The sequence below is a fragment of the Nomascus leucogenys genome, chromosome 16 (genome assembly GCF_006542625.1).
Source record: "Nomascus leucogenys isolate Asia chromosome 16, Asia_NLE_v1, whole genome shotgun sequence".
NCBI lineage: Eukaryota > Metazoa > Chordata > Mammalia > Primates > Hylobatidae > Nomascus > Nomascus leucogenys.
The window spans coordinates 5,886,506-5,911,481 of NC_044396.1; the positions used below are offsets into that span (position 1 = coordinate 5,886,506).

General features: G+C 39.6%; 1 protein-coding gene across 2 annotated transcripts in view; it reads right to left on the bottom strand.

Annotated features, from left to right (window-relative positions):
• The window catches only part of DNAJC5B (DnaJ heat shock protein family (Hsp40) member C5 beta), an 85,803-nt gene that overhangs the window by 25,529 nt on the left and 35,298 nt on the right, over positions 1 to 24,976 (bottom strand). For both annotated transcript variants that reach the window (XM_030795260.1, XM_003274810.4), the window contains exon 3: positions 24,647 to 24,782. In XM_030795260.1, coding sequence (XP_030651120.1) covers positions 24,647 to 24,765 — 119 coding nt within the window. In that variant the 5' untranslated portion in view covers positions 24,766 to 24,782. The remainder of the gene's footprint in view (positions 1 to 24,646; positions 24,783 to 24,976) is intronic.

Here is a 24,976-nt window from a genome sequence, read left to right on the forward strand (position 1 = left end):
AAAATATTTAAAAGCATAAATCATGATGTATAATCCATTCTAATCCTAAACTCAGAATAAATTTTTAAAAATCAAACAATGATGGTTCATCTTAAATTTATTTAACCAAAACATTTTTCATCCTTTTTGAAAGATATCTGGGGTATTTATAAATTCTTATAGATAGGACCATTGGAGACATGTTTTTTTACCTACAGATTTTATAATGAAATATTTGCTAATAGCATAAAATGCCCTTTGTCATTTTTTTACTTTTATGTTTACTATATTTCAGCACTATTAATATTCCTGGAATTCTCACTCTGGGCCCTGAAATAGGAATTGCAGCATTTCCCCCTATGGTTCCAAAGATATTATGTCTAGGCCAATCAAATGAAAGGGCTGTTATTTCTGCCTTGAAAGGAAGAAATCTCCAGGCCGACAGATCACTTGAGGTCAGGAGTTTGAGACCAGCCTCGTCAACATGCCCATCTCTACTGATCAGCCAGGTGTGGTGGCACATACCTGTAATCCCATCTACTCAGGAGGCTGAGGCAGGAGAATTGCTTGAACCCGGGAGGTGGAGGTTGCAGTGAACCAAGACTGCATCAGTGCACTGCAGCCTGGGCGACAGCGAGACTCCAAATCAAACAAACAAACAAAAAAAACAGGAAGGAAGAAATCTCTGGAAAATGCCTCTTTACATACATTTTCTTGTTTCTAGGGTGGCTTCCTGTCATTTTTTAAACAGCTTGGATCTCTGTCAGCTCACAAGGGCAGATGCACCCAATCCATTTATCACACTCCTAACAATGGAGTTGGCAAGTTCAGAGAGCTGGAACACCTCCACTTGTAACACATCCAATTCCTGGTCATCAGCAACATTTTGATTCCTCTTGGCAGATACTCTTGGCTCTGAGGAATCCTCGGGAAATATGGTGAGTAGAGACAGCTGCCAAAATTCCACAACCATCAAGGAGGTGGTCGTGCAATGCCTCACCCTCTTGCATGTTGTCCATAGAGCAAGGAAACAACTATAGAATGTAGGGTTTAAGGAAGTGCTTGGAGTATTTTTAAATAGAATAGGCACCTATCCATTGTTAAAGGTATTTGTTGTCATTTCTACATTGATACTTAAAGTGACATAATATTTAACCAGAATGTGAGCCTTTAATTCTAAATGTCTCTACACTCTTGGTCACCTGTCAGTGTGGAATGGCTATAGCTAATATTAGAAATAGCATTCAATGCCTCTAATTTCCACTTCAAAATCTAATGACAGCTTTCAACTAAAATGCATAGTGAATTTAATTAGTGGCAGATAAGATAAACATGTGGTTTATAGTTATAATTATCTAAAGCCCTCAAGATCTTCCTATTTTGAGGCAGTGGCATAATTCTAAGAGTTACAATGTTTTGCTCCATTCTCTTCCTTGCCCCATCCAACACTTCAAGATGCAATCAAACTACTACTACCTACCACTCTCTACCAATCTCTGAGTCACCTGAGGCCTGATTCTAACCATGCTGTCCCAGCTCTTAAAATATTTTAATGTCTGTCAATCTCGTGGTTTATACGAGGCTGCTATATATACCGTTTGGATATTCTCTAAGTGCATGTTAGTCCTTTACAGATTTTTACTTTGGTTTTTAAAATTAATTTGTGGTATTTTAAGAATGCATATTCTAGATATGAATTCTTTGTCAGTTATATGTATTGCATATATCTTCTCCCATTCTGGGGCTTTCTTATTGTTTTGCTTTATGGTATCTCTTGGTAATCACAAATTATTTTAATTTACTGAATTAACCAATTTGTTCCTCAATTCAGGAAGATATTGTTCTATAAACTCTCTATAACTCTAAAATCTTTATGGCTTTTCCTTTCATATGGAAGTCTATGGCCCATTTATACCTGACATTTTCGTGTGCTGGAGGGTAGATGTCTAATCTCACTTACTTTATATAGATATTCCACTCTTGTAGCAACATTTATTAGGAAAAGAAAATCCTTTCCCTGGATTTCTGGGATCTCTATTCTGCCCCATTGGTCAATTTGGTTATTTCTGGGCCAATAACAGTCTAACATGTGATGCTTTAAAATATGTCTTCATATCTTAAAGAGCAAATTCTGCCATATTGCCGTTCTTCAAGAGTTCTGTGGTTATTCTGGGTCCTGTACATTTCCACATGAATTTTAGAATGAGCTTGTCAATTTAAACACACACACATACACACACACACATACACACGAACACATGCACACACATTCACACAACCTATTGAGATTTTTATTGCAGTTGCATTGACTCTATAGATTAATTTGGAGTTTGACTTTTGTATAATATGTCCACCTATTTCGATCTTTGTAACAAATTTTAAAGTTTTATCATTTTTACCTTTATGTCCTATGTATGTTTTCTTGGATTTAGTCCTAGGAGCTTAATTTTTTGTGGTTTTGACATTTAAAAATGTTCCTAATTATTTATTGCAGATAAAAATAATTATTTTTCTATTTTTATGCTTAGGTTTGAAATAATTGTTGTATGTTGATTTTTTTTATCCTTCCAACTTCCCAAGCTCATGTCCAAATTTTATTAAATTATACATTCTTTTAAATTTTCTACATAGACAATTATATAAGCTCAAGTGATAATTGGATTTTTTCCCTTCGAATTCTTATATCATTTACATTTCTTCCCTTACTGTACTGCCTTGGCTAAGAGCCCCCATCCCTCTCCGAGTAGCTGGGACTACAGGCGCCCCCCACCACGCCCGGCTAATTTGTTTTGTATTTTTAGTAGAGACGGGGTTTCACCGTGGTCTCGATCTCCTGACCTTGTGATCCGCCCCCCTCGGCCTCCCAAAGTGCTGGGATTACAAGCGTGAGCCACTGCGCCCAGCCTTGATTGAGTTTTTAAATGTTAGATGAAGCTTACGTTTCTGGGATAAACTCAATTTGGTCATTATGTATTTTTAAAATTTATTGCTGGGCTTGGTTTTCTAATACGTGCATTAAACTCTATAAATTTTCCTCTAAGTGCTATTTTGACTGCATTTCACATCTTAATATGTAGCACTGAATTACAGATATTTTATAATTTTAATTATGGTTTGTTATTTTTAGCCACGAGTTATTTTAAATTATACCTCCTTATTTTCAAACATATGGAAAATTTTGAGCTATTTAAAAATTTTGCTTTCTAACATAATTGCATTGCTGTTAGAGAACATATTTGGTATGATTGAAATCCTTTAAAATTTGAGACTTGCCTTATGTCTTATTATTTTTATAAATGTTCCATGTGTGTTTGAAAAGGGTATATAGTCTGTTCTTATTGGGTACTTTGTTTTTATAGTTTTTGATTTTGTTTATTAATTGTTTTGTTCAAATCTTCTATATCCTTAGCCATTTTATTGATTTATCAAGCCAGATGTGTTAAAACTTTCCACAATGAATGTAGGTTTGCAGATTTCTCCTTAAAGTTCTGCCAACTCTTTGTTTTGTATCTTTTAGGCCATGTGTTTTAGAAGCCCGTAAACTTATAACTGTTATATATTCTTGGTGAATCAATTTTTTTATTATACTTTAAGTTCTGGGGTACATGTGCAGAACATGCAATTTTGTTACATAGGTACACATGTGCCATGGGGGTTTGCTGCACCCATCAATCCTTCACCTACGTTAAACATTTCTCCTAATGTTATCCCTCCCCTAGCCCCCCACCCCCTGACAGGCCCCACCGTGTGATATTCCCTTCCCTATGTCCATGTGCTCTCATTGTTCAACTCCCACTTATGAGTGAGAACGTGTGGTTTTTGGTTTTCTGTCTTTCTGATAGTTTGCTGAGAATGATGGTTTCCAGCTTCATCCATGTCCCTGCAAAGGACATGAACTCATTCTTTTTTATGGCTGCATAGCATTCCATGGTGTGTATGTGCCACATTTTCTTTATCCAGTCTATTATTGATGGACATTTTGGTTAGTTCCAAGTCTTTTTATTGTGCATAGTGCCACGATAAACTTATGCGTGCATGTGTCTTTATAGTAGAATGATTTATAATCCTTTGGGTATATACCCAGTAATGGGATTGCTGGGTCAAATGGTATTTCTAGTTCTAGATCCTTGAGGAATCACCACACTATCTTTCACAAGGTGGAACTAATTTACACTCCCACTAGCAGTGTAAAAGCATCCCTATTTCTCCACTTCCTCTCCAGTATCTGTTGTTTCCTGACTTTTTAATGATCACCATTCTAACTGGCGTGAGATGGTATCTCATTGTGGTTTTGATTTGCATTTCTCTAATGACCAGTGAAGATGAGCATTTTTTCATGTGTCTGTTGGCTGCATAAATGTCTTCTTTTGAGAAGTGTCTGTTCATAACCTTTGCCCACTTTTTGATGGGGTTGTTTTTTTTTTCTTGTAAATTTGTTTAAGTTCTTTGTCGATTCTGGATATTAGCCCTTTGTCAGATGGATCGATTGCAAAAATTTTCTCCCATTCTGTAGGTTGTCTATTCACTCTGATGCTAGTTTCTTTTGCTGTGCAGATGCTGTTTATTTAATTAGATCCCATTTGTTTATTTTGGCTTTTGTTGCCATTGCTTTTGGTGTTTTAGTCATGAAGTCTTTGCCCATGCCTATGTCCTGAATGGTATTGCCTAGGTTTTCTTTTAGGATTTTTATGGTACTAGGTCTTACGTTTAAGTCTTTGATCCATCTTGAGTTGATTTTTGTATAAGGTGTAAGGAAGGGGTCCAGTTTCAGTTTTCTGCATATGGTTAGCCAGTTTTCCCGACATGATTTATTAAATAGAGAATCCTTTCCCCATTGCTTGTTTGTGTCAGGTTTGTCAAAGATAAGATGATTGTAGATGCGTGGTGTTATTTCTGAGGCTTCTGTTCTGTACCATTGGTCTATATATCTGTTTTGGTACCAGTACCAAGCTGTTTTGATTACTGTAGCCTTGTAGCATAGTTTGAAGTCAGGTAGCATGATGCCTCCAGTGTTGTTCTTTTTGCCCAGAATTGTCTTGGCTATGCAGGCTCTTTTTTGGTTCCCTATTAAGTTTAAAGTAGTTTTTTCCAATTCTGTGAAGAAAGTCAGTGGTAGCTTGATGGGAATAGCATTGAATCTATAAATTACTTTGGGCAGTATGGCCATTTTCACAATACTGATTCTTCCTATCCATGAGCATGGACTGTTTTTCCATTTGTTTGTGTCTTCTCTTATTTCCTTGAGCAGTGGTTTGTAGTTCTCCTTGAAGAAGTCCTTCACATCTCTTTAAGTTGGATTCCTAGGTATTTTATTCTCTTTGTAGCAATTGTGAATGGGAGTTCACTCATGATTTCGCTGTGTGTTATTGGTATATAGGAATGCTTGTGATTTTTGCAGATTGATTTTGTATCCTAAAACTTTGCTGAAGTTGCTTATCAGCTTAAGGAGATTTGGGGCTGAGACAATGGGGTTTTCTAAATATACAATCATGTCATCTGCAAACAGAGACAATTTGACTTCCTCTCTTCCTATTTGAATACCTTTATTTCTTTCTCTTGCCTGATTGCCCTGGCCAGAACTTCCAATGCTATGTTGAATAGGAGTGGTAAGAGAGGGCATCCTTGTCTTGTGCTGTTTTTCAAAGGGAATGCTTCCAGTTTTTGCCCATTCAGTATGATATTGGCTGTGGGTCTGTCATAAATAGCTCTTATTATCTTGACGTACATTCCATCAATACCTAGTTTATTGAGAGTTTTTAGCATGAAGGGCTGTTGAATTTTGTCAAAAACCTTTTCTGCATCTATTGAGATAATCATGTGGTTTTTGTCATTGGTTCGGTTTACTCGATGGATTATGTTTATTGATTTGCATATGTTGAAGCAGCCTTGCATCCCAGGGATGAAGCCAACTTGATCATGGTGGATAAGCTTTTTGATGTGCTGCTAGATTTGGTTTGCCAGTATTTTATTGAGGATTTTTGCATCCATGTTCATCAGGGATATTGGCCTGAAATTTTCTTTTCTTGTTGTTTCTCTGCCAGGTTTTGGTATCAGGATTATGCTGGCCTCATAAAATGAGTTAGGGAGGATTCCCTCTTTTTCTGTTGTTTGGAATAGTTCAGAAGGAATGGTACCAGCTCCTCTTTGTACCTCTGGTAGAATTTGGCTGTGAATCCATCTGGTCCTGGACTTTCTTTGGTTAGTAGGCTATTAATTACTGCCTTAATTTCAGAACTTGTTATTGGTTTATTCAGGGATTCAACTTCTTCCTGGTTTAGACTTTGGAGGGTGTCAAATTTTTATCATTATGAAGTATCCCTCTTTATCTGTAGTGATGCTTTCTGTCTTCATTTTAATTTTAATAAAGCTATACAGCTTTCTTTTGGTAAGCATCTGCATAGCATCTTTGCCCCTCCTTTTATTTTCAAATTTTCTATATTCTTAAATATTAGATGGGTCTTTTGTAAAAACCATATGATGTCAGTTTTTTATTCAGAGTGACTTTTTTCTTTTAATTGAAGCATTTGGTCTATATTTATTTTTCACATAATTTCTGATATTTTTCAGGTTTAGTCACCGTATTCTATTTGTCCCTTCTAAAATATACTCATATTTCTTTTCCCTTTCCTTTCTTGCCTTCTCATTGGATTAATTTCTCGTTACTCTACTTTTTTTCCCTGTTGGTTTAGAAATTATATATTCTTTTATCATTCTTTTCAAATCCACTGGGGATTAATTCACAGTTTTCTTTAAAAAAACTTAATATGTCTTTATTTCACCTCAATTTTGAAAATTTCCCTGGATGTAGAATTGTAGGTTATCAGTTACCTTCTTTCACCATATTGAAGACTTTTGTCCTCTGTCTTCTGGCTTCTGTTACCTTGGTTGAAAAATCAGCTGTAAGTCTAATTGTTGTGCTTTACAAGTAATACGTATTTTTTCCTCTTGTTGCTATAAAGGCTTTACATCTTTAGATTTTGGAAGTTTTCTTGTGATGTGCCTAGGTATAGAGTTCTTTGTCTTTATTTTGCTTGCTTTTATCGAGTATATGTGATTTAATATCTTTCATGAACCTGGAAAATCGACATGTTGTTTTTTCAAATGGCTTTTCCCCATTCTCTTTCTACTCTCCTTTTTAGACTCCACTTGCTTATATCTAACTTAATAAATCTTCTATGTTTTTTATCTTTTTCCATTTTTCATCCTTTTGTAATTCTTTCTTGTTAATGAAACTTCATTTTTATCTTGTTAATAAATCTTCTATTTTTAAATCTTTTTTCGTTTTCCATCTTTTTGTAATTCTTCCTTGGTATTTTCTTCTGAGCTATCTTCCAGTCAACTCTCTAACCTGGTAAAACCTACCTTTGGGTTTTTTCCTTTGGTGGTTGTATTTTCTGTTGTAGAGTTTCTGTTTCTTTTGCAAATCTGAAATAGCCCTTTCCATAATTTTCAGCATTTTTTAAAAAAATTCTCAGTCTCATATTTTATCTTCTTGGTCATAGATAGTTATTTTAAGATCTGTATCTGATCATTCAAATGTCTAAAATTCTCATGGCTCTGTTCCTATTATTTCTGCTAAATCTTGTTCATATTGTCTTGATTTGTATGCTTATCTCTGTGGCAAACATTGCATTAAAACATATTTAAGAAATAATTTGGGGACTAAGAAGATATTATCTTAAACCAGAAAGTGTTTTTATTTCCTATTTTCAGATTTCTGTGGTCTTTGCAGAACTAAGATCATCTTAATCCAATATTAAAGATCAAGGTTTCCTTGGCTACCCAGATGACTGAAAGTTCACTTGCAGTCCATACAAGACTGGTGTTCCTATTATTTATTTCTCTGTAACAAGCTACATAAAGTTTAAAGTTTAGCAACTTAAAACAGCAAGCATTTTATTTAATTGCTCAAATGTTGTCATTGAGCAGAACTTGGTGGGGATAATTTTGAGCTCTGCTTGGCATTGGCTGAGGAAACTTCATTGGAGCTGATGGATATGCTCCCAAGATGGTTTCATATATATGCCAATAAGTTGGTCCTGGCTGTGGTTGGGAGCTCAGCTAGGGCTGCTGTCTGGGGGACTCTGTTCTCCTCCATGTGGCTTTTCCTCATGGCTAGGTGAGGCTTCTCACAACAAGATGGTCTTGGGGTAGTTAAATTTCTTGAATGGTGGCTAGCTTAAAACAAAAGCAGAAACTGGTAGACCTTTTTAATATTTAGGCACAGCACACTTCTGCCATATTCTATGGGTTAAATTGGGTCAGAGAGCCATCCCAGATTCATGACTTACAACACAAGGACATGAAAACCAGTGGGCATGGTTGTTGATGACCACCAAAGTAATTGTCAACCACAGAAGATTTCCTTCTAGTTTACCCTTTTTCCTGGATTATAGCACTTCAGAATCTCAATAAAATTGCAGGACCTTCATCCTTGTTGGGCTAGTGTCCAAGTTTTCTCCTCTTTTGTCTGTAGGGCTGTTTTTTAAAGTCCTGCTTAGGCTTTCAGCTTCTGTTCTCCAAGATCAGGGCCCAGTTAGCAGTAATTCTTTACTCTCAAATGCTTTTAAGATATGTGGGGGGGCGGTGGGGGGTGGGGTGGGGGGGTGGGGGGGTGTGTTCTTTCAGTTTTTCTAGTTGCTGTCAGCAGGAGGAACAATTGGTACAAATTACCTAGTCAGTGAGAACTAGGAAACTCCTGATGATCACTTATGTTTTTGTTGTCTTCTTTCAACTGTATGTTAATCCCACCAAAGGCCTTACATGCTGTTACACAAATGAGCCAAAGACAGCCTCTGTGTATTGGCCCCTAGCTTTTTTAAAATTTCTTCACTGCAGGCTGAAACCCAGTAGCTCAAAAGCCTGCCAGCACCAAAGTCAGGTTTTTATATATCTAACTGTTTATGTATTTATTCTTAAATATTTTAAAAATTTCAATAGCTTTTGGAGTACAGGTGGGTTTTGGTTACATGGATGAATTGTATAGTGGTGAAGTCTGAGATTTCAGTGCATCCGACACCTGAGTAGTACACATTGTAGTTTTTTATCCCTCACCCCCTTCCACCCTCCCCCTTCTGAGTCTCCAATGTCCCTTATGTCACCCTGTATGCCTTTGTGTACCTATAGCTTAGCTTGTAAGTGACAGCATACAGTGTTTTGGTTTCAATTCCTGAGTTACCTATTTAGAATAATTGACCTCCAGCTCCATCCAAGTTGCTGCGAAAGACATTATTTTTCTCTTTTTTATGGTTGAGTATTATTCCATGATGTATATATATCACATTTTCTTTAGCCACTTATTGGTCAATGGGCACTTAGGTTGGTTCTGTATCTTTGCAATCGTGAGTTGTGCTGCAGTAAGTACATGCATGAACATGTCTTTTTGATATATTGTGTTCTTTCCCTTTGCGTAGATACTCAGTAGTGAGATTGCTGGATCAAATGGTGGGTCTATTTTTAGATCTTTAAGAAATCTCAATGCTGTCGTCCATAGTGGTTGTACTAATTTACATTCCCACCAGTAATGTATAAGCATTCCTTTTTCACCACACCTGTGCCAACATCTATTGTTTTTTGACTTTTTAATAATGGCCATTCTTGCAGGAGTAAGGTGGTATCTCACTGTGGTTTTAGTTTGCATTTCCCTGATGATTAGTGATGTTGAGCATTTTTAAATATGTTTGTTGGCCATTTGTATATCTTCTTCTGAGAAATGTCTATTTAATACATCCAGTTATCTAAAAAGTAGCCCGACCATCAGATTTCCAGCCACGTAGAGTCAGTCTGCTTTACCTACCCTGCAAAACCTCACTCCGCTTCTGCTGACTCTTGATAAGATAGAGCTTTGTGGTTATAAGACCTCAAGCTTTTATAGCTCTTTGGAGCGCTCTGACTCAAAGACCTACTATGCTGCTGGATGACATAACTAGACCCATAAGTCCCTGTTTTGACCCCCTCTTCCTTAGAAGTTCCCTCACCCTCCTCTCCCGGATGGTGCCCCTTCACTGAAAGCCCCTGGGCAGTCTTATGCTGTGAGGGCCCCTCTCACACAGCCATATCGAAGCATCCAAGCACCAACAAAGCTTATTATGTGTTACTGCCTCTTGTGGTCATATCTTTTCTCTTGATCAGCCCCTAAATCCTTCAAACCCCCTATAACTGCTTCATGCATTTGCACCTAGTACAACTGCCCTCCCACAAGAAGCCTGAGTACAGTATGTGGCTGAGAATGCTAGCAGGGCTCAGGGACTCAGGAGCCACTGGGCCAGGATTAGTCTCTGTCCTTCATAAGGGACAGAATAGAAAGCTCAGGGCACCATTTGGTTTCAAATTGCAGATTGTGATGCCAGTGCTACCCCTGCTGTGTAATTATTTCTGAAACACCTGCTACCATAGTACATGATTCAAGTACTTTGACCAGCAAGGCCCCACTGAGGACACACTGAAGGCCACATTACACAATCCTATGATTTTCTCACATTTGCAGATGGAATATCTCAGCAACTCACCCCAACCATTGTTTGAGTGTTCTCTCATTTTCTGGGATGCAGTCACCTTTGTGATTCAAGACAGATGGCATGAGATAACAACAGGAACCATAGATGATGATCTGTTTCAGAGAATTGGTCTTTTCCCTCATACAGAGCCATATGTAGAGTCAAGTGCTGACCTCTAGTGGTAGTGGAGATGGTGAAACCACTGTGTCTCAATCATTGCTTGACAAGTATTTTCCCACATTTTTACCAGAATGTGTATTAACTTGACTTTATGAGGCATTATACTTGATTTTTTTAATGTAAGGATTAAAAGTACAACAATACTTCATCTTTTTTTTTAGGTAGCTTTCTGGTCACTACAGTTTTTTCCTATGGCTGATTAAGAGCCAGTTCATTACCCTCCCTAATAAGGTAGAAGGAACTGGGATATTTGTGCAAACACAGTAGATAAAATACATGTCCAACACCAATCATAAGGCACTACTTTAGGGGATGAGGACCTGAACTTCTGACACCAGTGGGTCACTGACAGCTTTTAGCAAGCCACTAAGATTTCTGTGTACTGTATAATATAATCCTTTTTCCACAACCCACCAGCCCACAGCTCACTCAGAATCTGTAGGCTGCATACAGCTCAAAATATCTGTATCTGGCCCAAGCTCCCAATAAAAGTTTCTGGGCATCTAACTTTATTATGTTTCCCGGGGGAAAATTTACATTTGTGGTTTTTCTTCAGGCCAGCAATCTCTACTGAACTAGAAGGTCAAGGGGGCATAAGACTGGGGTGTAGGAGAAATGGCTGTACAGACTTCCTCCGCCTGATACCTTGTCTCCTACTTTCAATAGCAGCTCGCACCACTGGTTCTAGTCAAAGCTCTCAGCAAGCACTTGCTCTCTCTAGGCCTTCCTCCTGCTGACTCCCGGCTTAAGTTCCAGTGACGAAGCTCCAAGCGGGTCCTGGTAGTTTTCAGAAGCAGTTCCTGCCAATAGCTCTTTTCAGGCTCCCAGTGTCTCTAGTCTTTCAGGTTTCTCAGTGCAAAACCAAACAGCATTATCCTCTGATCTTTATGTCAAGTTCTCTTATTCTTCCTAAACCCATTTCTCCCCAAATTCACTTTTTAAACCTAATAGGACCTATTTTTCTAGACTGGCAGTCTCACTGACAATTTCCTTAACTATACAGGCTGAATCTTATGTTCATGCACTTGAATGCTGCTCAAACCATCTTACTCAATTTCTTAATCATTCCGATTTCCTGTTTCACCCCCAAGAAGATGACATTAGCCACCCACTAATTCCACTCCTGTTTCTCTGCTGACCAGCATTGCTGGGGAAGATTGCACAACCCTGCAAACCAGAGCCAGTAAATTTAAAGAGTTTACCACATAGAGTAAAATTTAATAAGGTTGAAAAGATATGTCTCAAAGACAAGCAAAACAAGGGAGAGTATAGTGAGTGGGATAGATGAACTTGAACATAGGGTTCATATTAATGAATACAATGAATATTATATGTATATTCATCTCTCATAGTATAATATAAATAATTATCCAATACTAAATAGATACTGAGTGAATGAGTGAGTGAAAAGGTTATGGATTGTAATGATTCCGGCACCAAGGAATGACTGAGATTGGCACTGCGTGAAGAACTAAGAGGCCCGATCAAGTGAAAGACTTGACGAGGGAGAAGGGAGGTTATGCAGCCCACCGGAAGACAACTCTTCCAAGTGGGCTGTGAGTATGGCCTCACATACTCTTCTTTTCAGTGGAAGGTTTTAGAACTCAGGAAGCAAATTAGTGCTTGATAGAGATTAATGTCAATTAATCTTGTGAGCTTGAATCATCACTCTGCCTTATAAATATTTACAATTCTTCTATTAACTATGCATTCCCCTGACATTTACACTTTATTCATAAGCAGTCTCTGTTTTCACCTGTAATTGCTAATAAAGATTGGTAAAAGCACCACAGATTGGGGTTGCCACAGATCATTATGGAAATGGCACTCTTTTCTGCTCCTTTTGAAAACAGAATTTGCCTCACTTTGGTCTACTCTGAGGCAACTCATTTCTGCAGAACCGGAAGATAATTTCTAGAAAATTCCATGTGAAGTCAAATGAAAAAGAGTCAACTGAGTCTTCTGCTGTCATGTGAATCAGAATACTTGGTACCTTGTCAACAAGGAGGAATTAAGCTTACCCATGAGGCACAGAGACCCAAGTGCTAATGTGCAAAACTAGTTCACTTTGATTTTTTTTTTTTTTTTTTTTTTAGAGTCAGGGTCTCACTCTGCCATGTAGGCTGGAGTGCAGTGGTGCAATCATGGCTCACTGCAGCCTCAAACTCCTGGGCTCAAGAGATCCTCCCACCTCAGCCTCCCAAATAGCTAGGACCACAGGCACATGCCACCAAGCCTGACTATAAGTTAATATCTATTTAGGGTTTTGTTTTGTTTAGAGACTGGATCTCGCTCTGTCACCCAGGCTGGAGTGCAGTGGCATGATCATAGCTCACTGCAGCCTCAAACTCCTGGGCTCAATTGATCCTCCCACTTCAGCCTCCTAAATTACTGGGATTACAGGCAACAGCCACCACACCCAGCCTCACTCCAATTTTGTGGCTCTCTAAAAAGCCAAGGAAGAGCTAGATCTTTGCGTGATTTCTTACCCAGCATTTTGTTAGGCTCTTGCACCCAACATGCCAGAGAAACCAGTCAGCCTCACTTTGGGGCATCTTAATCTTGTTCTAGCTCACTTCAAAAATGTACATATTGGTGTAAATAAAAACCAATGTTTATGTTACAAATGAGATTTTAAACACTGAAGACACACTCTAAATTGCATACCTGGCTGTTTTTTTACAGTTTTCCTTTTCTTATCCCCTAACTACTTTTCACTTGAAGGTCCCAGAATCATACAAAATGCTCTGGATCCCAGATGGAAGCTAGTATCTTTTCTTGGTGATCTGCCCCTCCTCTGTTTATTGGGTCAGTGAATAACTCCCTGTTCAGCAAAGTGACCAAACTAATTATTTGAGAAATGGTCCTGAAGAAGCTGAGACTATAATCAGGGATAAAACAGACATTTTCTATTTTCTAATTCTTTTTTGCATTCAGCAAATACTAGCATGGTGCTAGGGCTGGAAGTACAGTGAGAGACCAGGGGCACAGTGTCTGCCCTCAAGGAACTCACGGAATGGGAGAGGCAGAAAAGTAGCAAGGGAACTACAGTCTGTGAGGCTGCAGTGCTCTGCTGGGACAGCGCAGTGGGCCAGGGAGCAAATGAAAGGCATCAGGAAGAGGCTCGGCTGCGCCCCCACAGGCTGCCACTCCCTGAAGCCACCTGAATGCCTCCTTGTCATCACTCTCGGTGGGATGTTTGGGTTTCTTCTGTCCTCCCCACCCCCAGTTAAATTCTTTTTGCTTAGACACCTCTTAAAATAATATTGAGAAACTGTCCCTTCGACATTTTTAACTTGATATCTAAAAATTTTTATAAGATTAAACAGATGCAAAGAATGTAATTTTCAGCATATTATAAACATCAGCATGTTAAAATCAAACAGTTGTAACATTCTTTTAAATGTATTCAACGGAATCTAAATGTCACATAATCTAAATACCCCCTACACACACACACACACACACACACACACACACACACACACGCACATTCTCTATCCATTCTTTCTCATTCACACACTCAACACTTCTTGGCACGTCACCCTGCGCCCATGCCCTAGCTGAGTTTGGAAACTGCCATTCTGTATGGTCGGTTCTCAGGCCCTTGTGTATCCTTTGTAGCACCCAGTACCCATGTGCCAGACCTTGGCTAAGCATTTTGCATGCATCATCTCATGTGATCCTCCACAACCCTCTGAGATTGGATCATTATCTGCACTTTACTTATGAAGAGAATGAGGCTGAGAAAAGTGAGTTGAATTCAGGTCTTTCCGAATATCTTGCACTCATTTTTAGATATGGGATCTTGCTGTGTTGCCCAGGCTGGAGTGCAGTGGCTGTTCACAGGCTCAGTCACAGCATACTACAGCCTCAAACTCCTGGGCTCAAGAGACCCTCCCACCTTAGCCTCCTGAGTAGCTAGGACTATAGGCAAGCACCACCACACTCAGAAATACCCTGTGCTCTTAACTGCTACATTATATTTAGAGTACACTTCAATGGAGTGATTTTAGTGTTTATGCGAACATCTCAAAGAGAATGTAGAACTTCCAGCATACTCCTAACACTCCCTACCCTCTTCTGCTTTTCTTCCTAGCATTTAGCAACATCTGATATGCTGTGTGTCTTACTTATTTGTTCATTATTAGGCCTCCCCTTTCCCCTGGCCCCATTTAAAACAGGTTTAAGGAAGCAGGTCTGTTTTGTTCACTGCTATTTTACCTAGGACAGTGGCCAACGCAGAGGCGGTGCTCAATACATATTCGTTGAATAATGAACAAGACTCGCTGGTATAAAGCCATTGATAGTGTCAGAGACTGTAGACATACTGGTGGTTGCTACATGCTCAGATAAGCCTTCTTGGCTTCTGCTATCATTAGGTAGCTGTATGGATCAACAATCTAATGATTTTGGAGTGAAAGTCCTTTATGTGCCAACAAGAAAGGAGGAAACCTAATGACACACCCACAGTTCTTGCTGAGCAACAAATAGTAAAATGAAACACTTTATTTACCCACTTCAACACAGAATCAGGTGGACTTGCTGCAGGAATATGGTAGGGCTGCTCTTTGAGTCATTGTCGCCCGTTGTTCACTGCACAGGGTTAGGGCACATCACGATGTGTTTGGAAAGCTGGTAGCAGTGGCCTCCAAGAAGTCCCACAGAGTTGAAGAGGCTTCCAGAAAGGAATACAAGCCACGGCTGTGGCAGCCCCAGCTAGGTACGTCTAAAGAACCAGTGGTACAGCCTGACACAAACCCCTCTTAGTCTGGGGAGGGAACTGTAGAATCTTCTGGAAAAGAATGCATCTTAGGAAAGCCAGGTGTGATGACCTTGACACAGGAGGAGGGGCGTCTGTTGGATGAGATCTAGAGTCTAAGCAGAGTGACATTACTGCTAGTGTCTGGCTCACCCGCTGTCTGGGTCTTACAGAAAAAGAGAGCTACAAGGAAAACTGCAAGGAGCTTTTCTACCATGCTTTGAACTCACAGGGGGCTCTAACAGAGCATATCACAAAGAGGAGGGAGGGAGCCATCCACTATGCCCAGCCTCAACCCTGCCAGAGGTACAGCCCAGGAGGATTTGGTGCTCCCTCGGCTCTCAAGGTAAACAGCAGAAGAGGCTTCTGGGCCTGAAGGAGCGGTCAGAGGACTTGGGGACTGAGAGGTTGGCAAGGAGCACCTTCTGTGCCTACCACGCCTGGCAGGGTGATGCAGCTGAGTGGCAGGGGAGCTGCAGCAGCAGAGTCTAGCACCCACGGTTATGTCTAGCAGTGACTGTGGACATGCCCACACAGCAAATGGCAAAGCAGCATCAGCTACAGGGTGGCAACATGGCTTGGTGGACAATGCCACTACATGGAGATGAACTGGCTCCTACGCCCTGGAAGACTTCCGCAGAGGAGACCCCTAGAAGAAGGACGGCAGAGACTCTGCAGTGAACCCAAGTTCTCAAGTCACTTGAAAGGGTCTTGAGCCTGAGTATTGAGGTTATGCAGAGAAAAAGCTTTGAGTTTCTTATTTCAGCAGTCTCCCATCTCCCCAATTGTTCAATCATCCCACTGTCCACTAGTGACTCTCCCTCCTCCTCACCTCCTACACTAGCTTTCTAACTCAAAATTCCTGTTGGCTCTTGGAGCGATATCTAAATTAGGTGGAAAGGCAAGACAGGCCAGTTTAAAGTTCAGGCAAATGTATGAATAATGGATAACTTCTTCTAGGCCTATCTGAATTTAAAAGATTAACTCAAATAAGTCTCCTTCAGACAGCATGATAAGGGGAGACTTAAGACTTTTAGGCAGTGGGAGAAGCAGGTAAAATATTTGCTTATTTCATGCAAACACTGGTCAGATTAAGTGACATGATCTAGCAATGATAAAATTGGATTAAATGAGCCTTAGACTTCAACCCCTTTGGGATGATTATGCTCTGCAATACTAAAGGCAGATTTATTCCATAATGAAGGCCCTGGATGAGACCATACCATGCGTTTCACCCTGTGATATGTCACTTTTGACTTGGATCACAAATTCATCTTATGCTAGATAAATGGTTTTTAAACAGCAGCACCAAAGGGCAGGATAATTTTAGACTTGGATATTTGTTCATCCACAGTAGTACCTGATATTTTCACTGTGCTTTGCCACAAAGAGCTTGGCATCCCTTGAAAAAAAAAAAAAAGATCTTATTCTCTTCACAAAATGTCAATAAGGCAAGAGCTTCAATACCTGATGGATTGGCACAGTAAAAGCCTTCCTCTTGTCACCTTTCCCAGCCATCCTTTGAGGTAGCTGGGGACTCCATTTTATCAGCTGACTAATGAAGTATGGTTGAGTTTCAGATGATAGACGAAAAAGGTGCTTTATTCACAGGAAGACTCTATGATAAAGATCTACAAATTGACACGGGAGGGACTGAGATAGGTCTTTGAGGCTGCTTTATGGTTAATTCTGTAAAAGAATGAAGAACTGGAGATACCGATAATTTCTTTCCCAACTTTGTCCCTTTTTTAGAGAACACTGTCTCTTTCCCTTCCGGTAAAAGTTGAATCACACCTCCTTGCTAAGTGGTAGTGGGAAGCTGTGATTCCCTGAATCAGAGCTAGTTAGACATGAATGGGCATCTGATCTGGCTGGGTGCATGAGATCTTTGCTCCAGGAGTTTGGGATCAGGACATGCAAATACTGAAAAGGGATCAGGAACCAAGATTGTTTCCCTTTCCTCACCGCTATCTACCTTTCTGGACTACGGGCTTTCCCCCTCCGAGAAGCAAAAAGTTGGTTTTAAAAAGACAGCATTTAAAGAAAAAAAAGACAGACTTGATGGGAAACAACCTGAATATCTATCAATAGGAAACTAACTCATGGGACATCCATGTCGTGGAATACTGCATGGTAATATGAAAAGAATGAGAAAACCTTTCATGAACTGATCATTCCTTGGAATGATCTTTAAGATATATTGTCAAGGGAATACAAAGTACAGGCTAGGAGGGAGAACACATCACCAACGAGAGTGGGAGGACACACACCACTCAGGAGGAAAAGGATAGTCTTTTGTATTTACCCATATTTCTGCTTTCTCCCTTATTCTTTCCTTCACACCACCATGTGTAGAAGAAAGGAAAATATAACATATATGCTTAGGCTGTTTACACAATATAATTATTATGTGAGGGTTTAAGGCTACAAGTTTTAGATAATGGGACTTGGACAACTGGGGAGATGGTAGGCTGCTGAAATAGATTTTAAATTTTCTGTTTGTTTCATTTGTTTCTCATTCTTCTGGTTCTTTTTTCTTGCCTTCCTATGGGTTATTTGAACATTTTTAGGATTCCATGTTGATTTATTTGTGGTGTTTTGGTGTATTATTTTATATGGGTTTCCCAGTGACTCGGTATTATATATGTGTATGCATGCGTGACATCACAATCTATTGATATCAGTTTAAGTGAAGGTGCAAACCTTACTCCCACTTTGGCTCCTTTATCCTCCCATTTTTAAATGTCATTGTCTTGAGTTTCAGATGGTGTTATAAATTTTGTTCCAATCATCATACATGATTTAGAACACTCACGAGGAAAAGGATAGTCTTTTGTATTTACCCATATTTCTGCTTTCTCCCTTGTTCTTTCCTTCTTCCTGATCGTCTAAGATCCTTCCTTTATCATTTCCTTTCTTTCGAAGAACTTCCCTTAGCCATTCTTTAAGAGGAGATCTGCTAGTGACAATTCTTTTAGATTCCCTTTATGTGAGGACGTATTTCCCCGTTCACTCCTGAAATATACTTTCACCAGATACAGAATTTTCTGTTGACAGTTCTTCTCTTTCATCACTTGAAAAATGCTTTGTCACTTCCTTCAGGCTTCTGTTGCTTTAGATGAGAAATATGCTGCCATTCAAATGGGTGTTTGGCCATGCATTGTTGCTCCCTGGCTGCTTTCAAATTTTTTTCTTTGTCTGTAATTTTCAGAAGTTTAATTATAATGTTTCTTGGCATTGATTGCTTTGGGTTTATCCTGTTGGAGTTCTCTCAGCCTCTTGAATCTGTAGGTTTCTATCTTTTGCCAAATGTGGGGAATTTCCAGCCATTACTTCTCTGAGTACTCTTTTAGTCCCATTGTTTCACTCCTCTCCTTCTAGGATGTCAGTGCTATAAATGTTGTATTTTTGTTATTGTCCCACAGGTTTCTGAGACTCTGTTTTCAGTTTATTGTTTATCGGTTGTTCGGATTGGGAACATTCTATTGATCTGTCCTCAATTTCTATTCTCTGTCATCTCCACTGTACTATTAAGCTCATCCAGTTAGTTTTATTATTTATGTTTTTTTTGGTTCTATAGTTTCCATTTGGTTCTTTTTTGTTAATTCCTATTTCTTCACTGAGACTTTCCATTTTTTTTACTTGCTTCAAGAGAATTTGTCATTACTTGTTGAATTTTTTATGATAGTTACTTTATTTATTTATTTATTTATTTATTTATTGAGACGGAATCTTGCTCTGTCGCCCAGGCTGGAGTGCAGTGGCGGGATCTCAGCTCACGCCATTCTCCTGCCTCAGCCTCCCGAGTAGCTGGGACTACAGGCTCCTGCCACTAAGCCCGGCTAATTTTTGTATTTTTAGGAGAGACGGGGTTTCACTGTGTTAGCCAGGATGGTCTCCATCTCCTGACCTTGTGATCTACCCGCCTCGCCTGTCAAAGTGCTGGGATTACAGGTGAGAGCCACCGCGCCCAGCCCATGATGGTTACTTTAAAATGCTTTTCAGATATTTCCAACATCTGGTTCATCTCAGCACAGGAGTTAGCTGATTGTCTTCTCTTATTCAAGTTGTGATTTTCTTGCTTCTTTGTAGGATGGGTGATTTTGTTTGTATCTGGATATTTTGGCTATCATGTTGGGAGATTCTGGGTTCTATTTAAGTTGCTGTATTTTAGCAGGCAGTCCCCTTCTTTAGGTTTAGCATGCAGGTTCTAGCCTATTTTTGTGAGTGGTTCCAATAACAATCTACTTTTCAGAGTCTTTACGGTGCTTCTTTGGTTTGTTTGGTTTGTCTCCTGCTTCTGAGGCTCCCAACACTCCTTGTTGGTAGTAGCTGAGGAGCCAGGTGCCTTTAGGTGAAGGAAGGGGAGTCTCCAGCCTTTGGGGACAAAAGCATTCCTGGGCTGGGTGCTTGTGGTGGAATCCCCCTACTAATTTCCTCTGTCAAGTGGGGTCTCTAGGTGAGAGAGAGGAGTCCCAGACTGGTGGTGGGAAAAGAGAGCATTTCCCAGCAAGATGTTGATGGGGGGCTTTCAATTGGTGCCCCTTGCTGTTTCTGTGGGGCTTGTCTAATGTTGTTGGCAGGACTTCTGTTCAATTTGGAGGAAGAATAAGGCTACCTGGATGCCTTCTCCTGCTAGATTGGGTATTGGGAAAAGCTGGGCCTGGGTTATCTTTTGTTGGGTTGGGGTGGAGGGGATTATAAAATGCCCTGCTTCTGTGACCTGGGATTTCTGACCAATTAACCTTTCTCTTTCTACCTTTCAGAGTTCTCTTTCGGTTGTCTCCTGTTATTTCCAAGGTTTTTAGTTGTGCTTAGCAGGGAGAGAAAAGTCTACATCATCTTGCTTAGACTGGAAGTTCTGTATATATGCTTATTTATTTATTTATTTATTTATTTATTTATTTATTTATTCCGAGACACAGTCTCACTCTGTCGCCAGGCTGGAGTACAGCAGCATGATCTCGGCTCACTGCAACCTCCGCCTCCCAGGTTCAAGCCATTCTTGTGCCTCAGCCTCCCGAGCAGCTGGGATTAGAGGCATGCATCACCATGCCCAGCTAATTTTTATATTTTTAGTAGAGATGGGGTTTCGCCATGTCGGCCAGGCTGGTCTCAAACTCCTGACCTCAAGTGATCCATCCACCCGCCTCGGCCTCCCAAAGTGCTGGGATTACAGGTGTGAGCCACCATGCCCAGCCTATATATGCTTATTTAGACATAAGATCTCTCTAGAAGGGTATACAAAGAATGGATAATATTGTTTCCCCTGGGGAAGTGACTTGGGGGGTATGAGGTAAGAGAAAGACTTTTTTATATACCTGTTTTCATTTTAATCAAATGAAAGATTATCTCTTTAAAAATAAAATGCAAAAAAAGAAAGAAGTCTTCTAACTCAGCCTTGTTTTCAAGAGCACAGCCAAATATTTTAACAGTGGCCAAGTGGTGTATGGATTCAACAGCTGGTAATTTTATTAAATTTCACTGACTTTTAATTTCACTATATTGTGACTACTTTGATCCAGATCCCACAATATAAGAATAATATTCTCAGTGGATTTCCAGCTTGTTCATACATTTTGAATAGCTTGCAGAATACAAATGTGTAATTTAGGGAGAAGTAGATGCTTTTGGCAGCATACTAGTACCCTAATCACCTGAAAAAATAATATTTGCATGACATTAAAATTAATAGCAAGACACTAATTACATGAATAGACTTTATGTTGTCATTATTAAACTTGCAAACAACTCAGCATAATTAATGCCTTAATTAACATATGACCTGAAATTTTAACTTACAAAATTAATAAAGACAATTAAGAGTCACATTTGTAAGGTAAAGTGGATTTTAAAAATTACAAGGAAGTTGGATGTCACTTTTTTCCCTCCCCATTTTGGGGAGCATTTTTGTAGGTATTACAAAAATTAATTAACTGACAATGCAATTATGGCATTCCTTCCCACATCCCCTACCCCAGCACAGTGTCCCAGCCTGAAGCCTTCAGTCAGATTCAGTGATCTTCAGCCAAGGGCATCCACCAACAGGTGTGGGCAGCTCCCAGGCACACTCCTCTGGATAGGTCTAGGGTAAAATGGAACAGCAAAGACTTTTCTCTCCCTAGCACCTTAAGGGAAATATAAACTAGAAGATTGATATTGACTTTTATCAGACTCTACCATTTTCATGTAACTATTTGGTTCCAAATTGCAGTTCGCACCATTGTCATTTTTTTCTTCAAAACATGCTTCTTAAAGGCATTTCAGTTCCTGCAATTTGCCACATGGTGAAGTTTCCAATCCAAACCCAAAGAATTTCCCATTAATAGACAAAAATAAAGACTCAATAAGTATTAGTGGGCTAAGGATTTGGAAAAAAATTAGATCTGGAATTCTACCTCATTCCTTATGTCAAAATAAACTCCAATTGGATCAAGATTTAGTGTCAAAGCAAAATCACAAATGTGCTAGAAGAAGATAAGGTGAATATTTTTATAGTGTTGTCATTGCGAGAGGTCTTTTAACCATAATAGGTAAAACGAAGGTCATAAATGACTAACAAATTTGCCTAATTTTAAACTTCTGTACAGTAAGAAAAAGGACATAGGTTTAAAAAACCTAATTCAAGACTAAATCAAGAAATAACTGATTAAAATCTGAAAATTTATTTATATTTTGATTATTTTTTTCCCGTAAAGGCAGAGCTTTATACCTCATAAGAAAATAAGTAATTGAAAATATGTGTTATAATATATGTATATTAAGTATAAGGAATAAGTAAAAGAACTTACATGTTCAATAACAACTTGCAACGTGACTAAATAAATTACAGAATAACTGTAGGCCGCAGCTGTTAAAAATCAGACTATTTAATAACATCAAGATATTTTCATGATAAGACCTTGTAAAAAAAAAAAAAAGTGGGGGGTAGTAGGCCAGGCGCGGTGGCTCACGCCTGTAATCCCAGCACTTTGGGAAGCCAAGGCGGGAGGATCACCTGAGGTCAGGAGTTCAAGACCAGCCTGACCAACACGGAGAAACCCCGTCTCTACTAAAAATACAAAATTAGCCAGGCATGGTGACAGGCACCTGTAATCCCAGCTACTTGGGAGGCTGAGGCAGGAGAATTGCTTGAACCCGGGAGACGGAGGTTGCGGTGACCCGAGATCGTGCCATTGCACTCTAGCCTGGGCAACAAGAGTGAAACTCCATCTCAAAAAAAAAGAGGTAGCTGAAGAATAGAGACTAATACAACCTGATTTTAAAATGTCTTTTCTAGATAGAAAAAAAAAAAAAAAGACTGGAGGGAAACAAAATATTAATGATAATTATTACTAGAGGTAGGATTATGCATAAATGTTATTGCCTTCATTTCTGGTAATTTGCAAATTTTCTACAATAAGCAAATTAATTTTGTGCTCAATATTTTTTTTTGCAAGTTGGAAAACAGTTTAATCATCAGTCACCAAAACCCACAGGTGAATCTTAAATGTTTACAAGCACAAATTATTCCACTATTTCTGTTATCACCATGTCCTTCAGGGTAGAGTATCACAAGTCAAAAGTTTCTGGTTGTTTCATCCACTTAAAACTATATGTAAGAAAGAGCCTGAGTCTTAGCAAATTTAGACTTCAATGTGAAATTGTCAAAGCTCTCCTGGCACTTTGGGAGGCCAAGATGGGAGGATTACTTGAAGTCAGGGGTTCAAGACCAGCCTGGACAATAAAGCAAGATCTCATCTTTTTAAAAAAGTAATTTAAAAAAATTAGTTAGGCATGGTGGTCCTGATAGCCTGAGTAGCTAGCCTGAAGTCCTAGCTACTCAGGAGGCTGAGGCGGAAGGATTGCTTGAGCCCAGGAGTTTGAGGCTGCAGTGAGCTATGATCAGACCACTGCACTCCAGCCTGGGTGACAGAAGTGAGGCCCTAGCTCTAAACAAACAAGCAAACAAACAAACAAACACTCTCTTGGAAAGATTTTCTCTCTCTGAAAGCAGCTCCCCTGTCCAGAAGGTGGTTAAGGTCCACACATCTTTTTTCCTCCAACTAGCCAAGAGACAGTTAAATACCTCAAAATGCCCTAAGAGGTCCCAAAATACTGTCAAGACAAGTATCAGACAGGCTACATGCCTTACAGGTGGGACAAATATCAGAGTTTTGAGAAATTCATTAAACTCATCATGGAATTCTTGGAGGACTGACATACTACAGCACCAGTGCAGAAAGTCTCCTGGAGTAGGAAGCCCCAAACCAGTGCTTCTTCTGTCACTGAGAGGCCTTTCTAGACTTCAGTGTAGAAGAAGATGATTTTTTTGTGTTTTGAGTTGGGGATTTGTCCCTTTGCCTTTAATTTTCAAACACCTTCTCTCATATGTTTGGGTTGTAGTAGTGGCATTTCTCCCTCAATATTTTTTTATTCCTTGGATACGTAAAATAAAAAAGACATTTCAAAGTTTTCCAAAAATAGCTAACTTGGAACTAGACTATAAAAGATCAAAATTAAGGGCTTGAGAAGTATAGCTTACAAATGCAGCAAACTCCTTTTATTAAAAAAGAATTCCTCTACCTGACTCAGTGATGCTATATCAGATGGGTTAAATGACAGCGATTGGCAGGGCGTGGTGGCTCATGCCTGTAATCCTAGCACTTTGGGAGGCCGAGGTGGGCAGATCACCTGAGGTCAGGAGTTCGAGACCAGCCTGGCCAACATGGTGAAACCCCGTCTCTACTAAAAAAAAAAAAAAAAAAAAAAAAAATTAGCTGGGCGTCGTGGCACGTGTCTGTAGTCCCAGCTACTCGGGAGGCTGAAGCAGAGAATCGCTTGAACCTGGGAGGCGGAGGTTGCAGTGAGCCAAGATTGCACCACTGCACTCCAGCCTGGGTGACAGAGCAAGACTCTATCAAAGAAAGAAAAAAAAAATGACAGCGGTTGGTTGTGGTTGGTTCACTCATTTCTCTCTCTCTCTCTCTCTCTCTCTCTCACTCTCTCTCACCGCAGGTCTAAGACACAGGCTGCCCTTTCCTAAGGCCCAGCGTCATCAGTGAGTTCTTTCATAAAATCACTGTCATGCCTGTCCACTCCTAACTGCTACGTTGTAGAGCAAGGAACATTAGATCTAAAATTTGGATTACCTGGTAATGGCGAGAAGCTTATGTCTTTAATGGAGGCACCTGCCAGTCACAAAATAACTCACTAGTAGCACAAGAAATGTCACCATTGAAATCTGTACCTGTAGGTTTTCTTAATTTCTTCATTTGATGCTCCCTTATGCAGACCAAGAATTTCGTATAGAGCTTCTCCTGTTGTTGACAGAGTCCGCTGTCTTTGGTTAGGTATGTTACATGCCATTTTCTAAGGCTGCAAAACTAAAGGGGAGAAAATAGCCATGAAGGTTATGCACACTACTTACCACTCTCTAAAGGGGAAGACAGCTCATTTTTGACCTTTTGTAAAATGACAATTTGAAGAATATTTGTGTACCAACTACAAAAAGAGGGGAGAAAAGGGTTAGGAGAGCCAAAAGCAGAGCTCTGAATCAGGGTGTTAAAGACTACAGGCA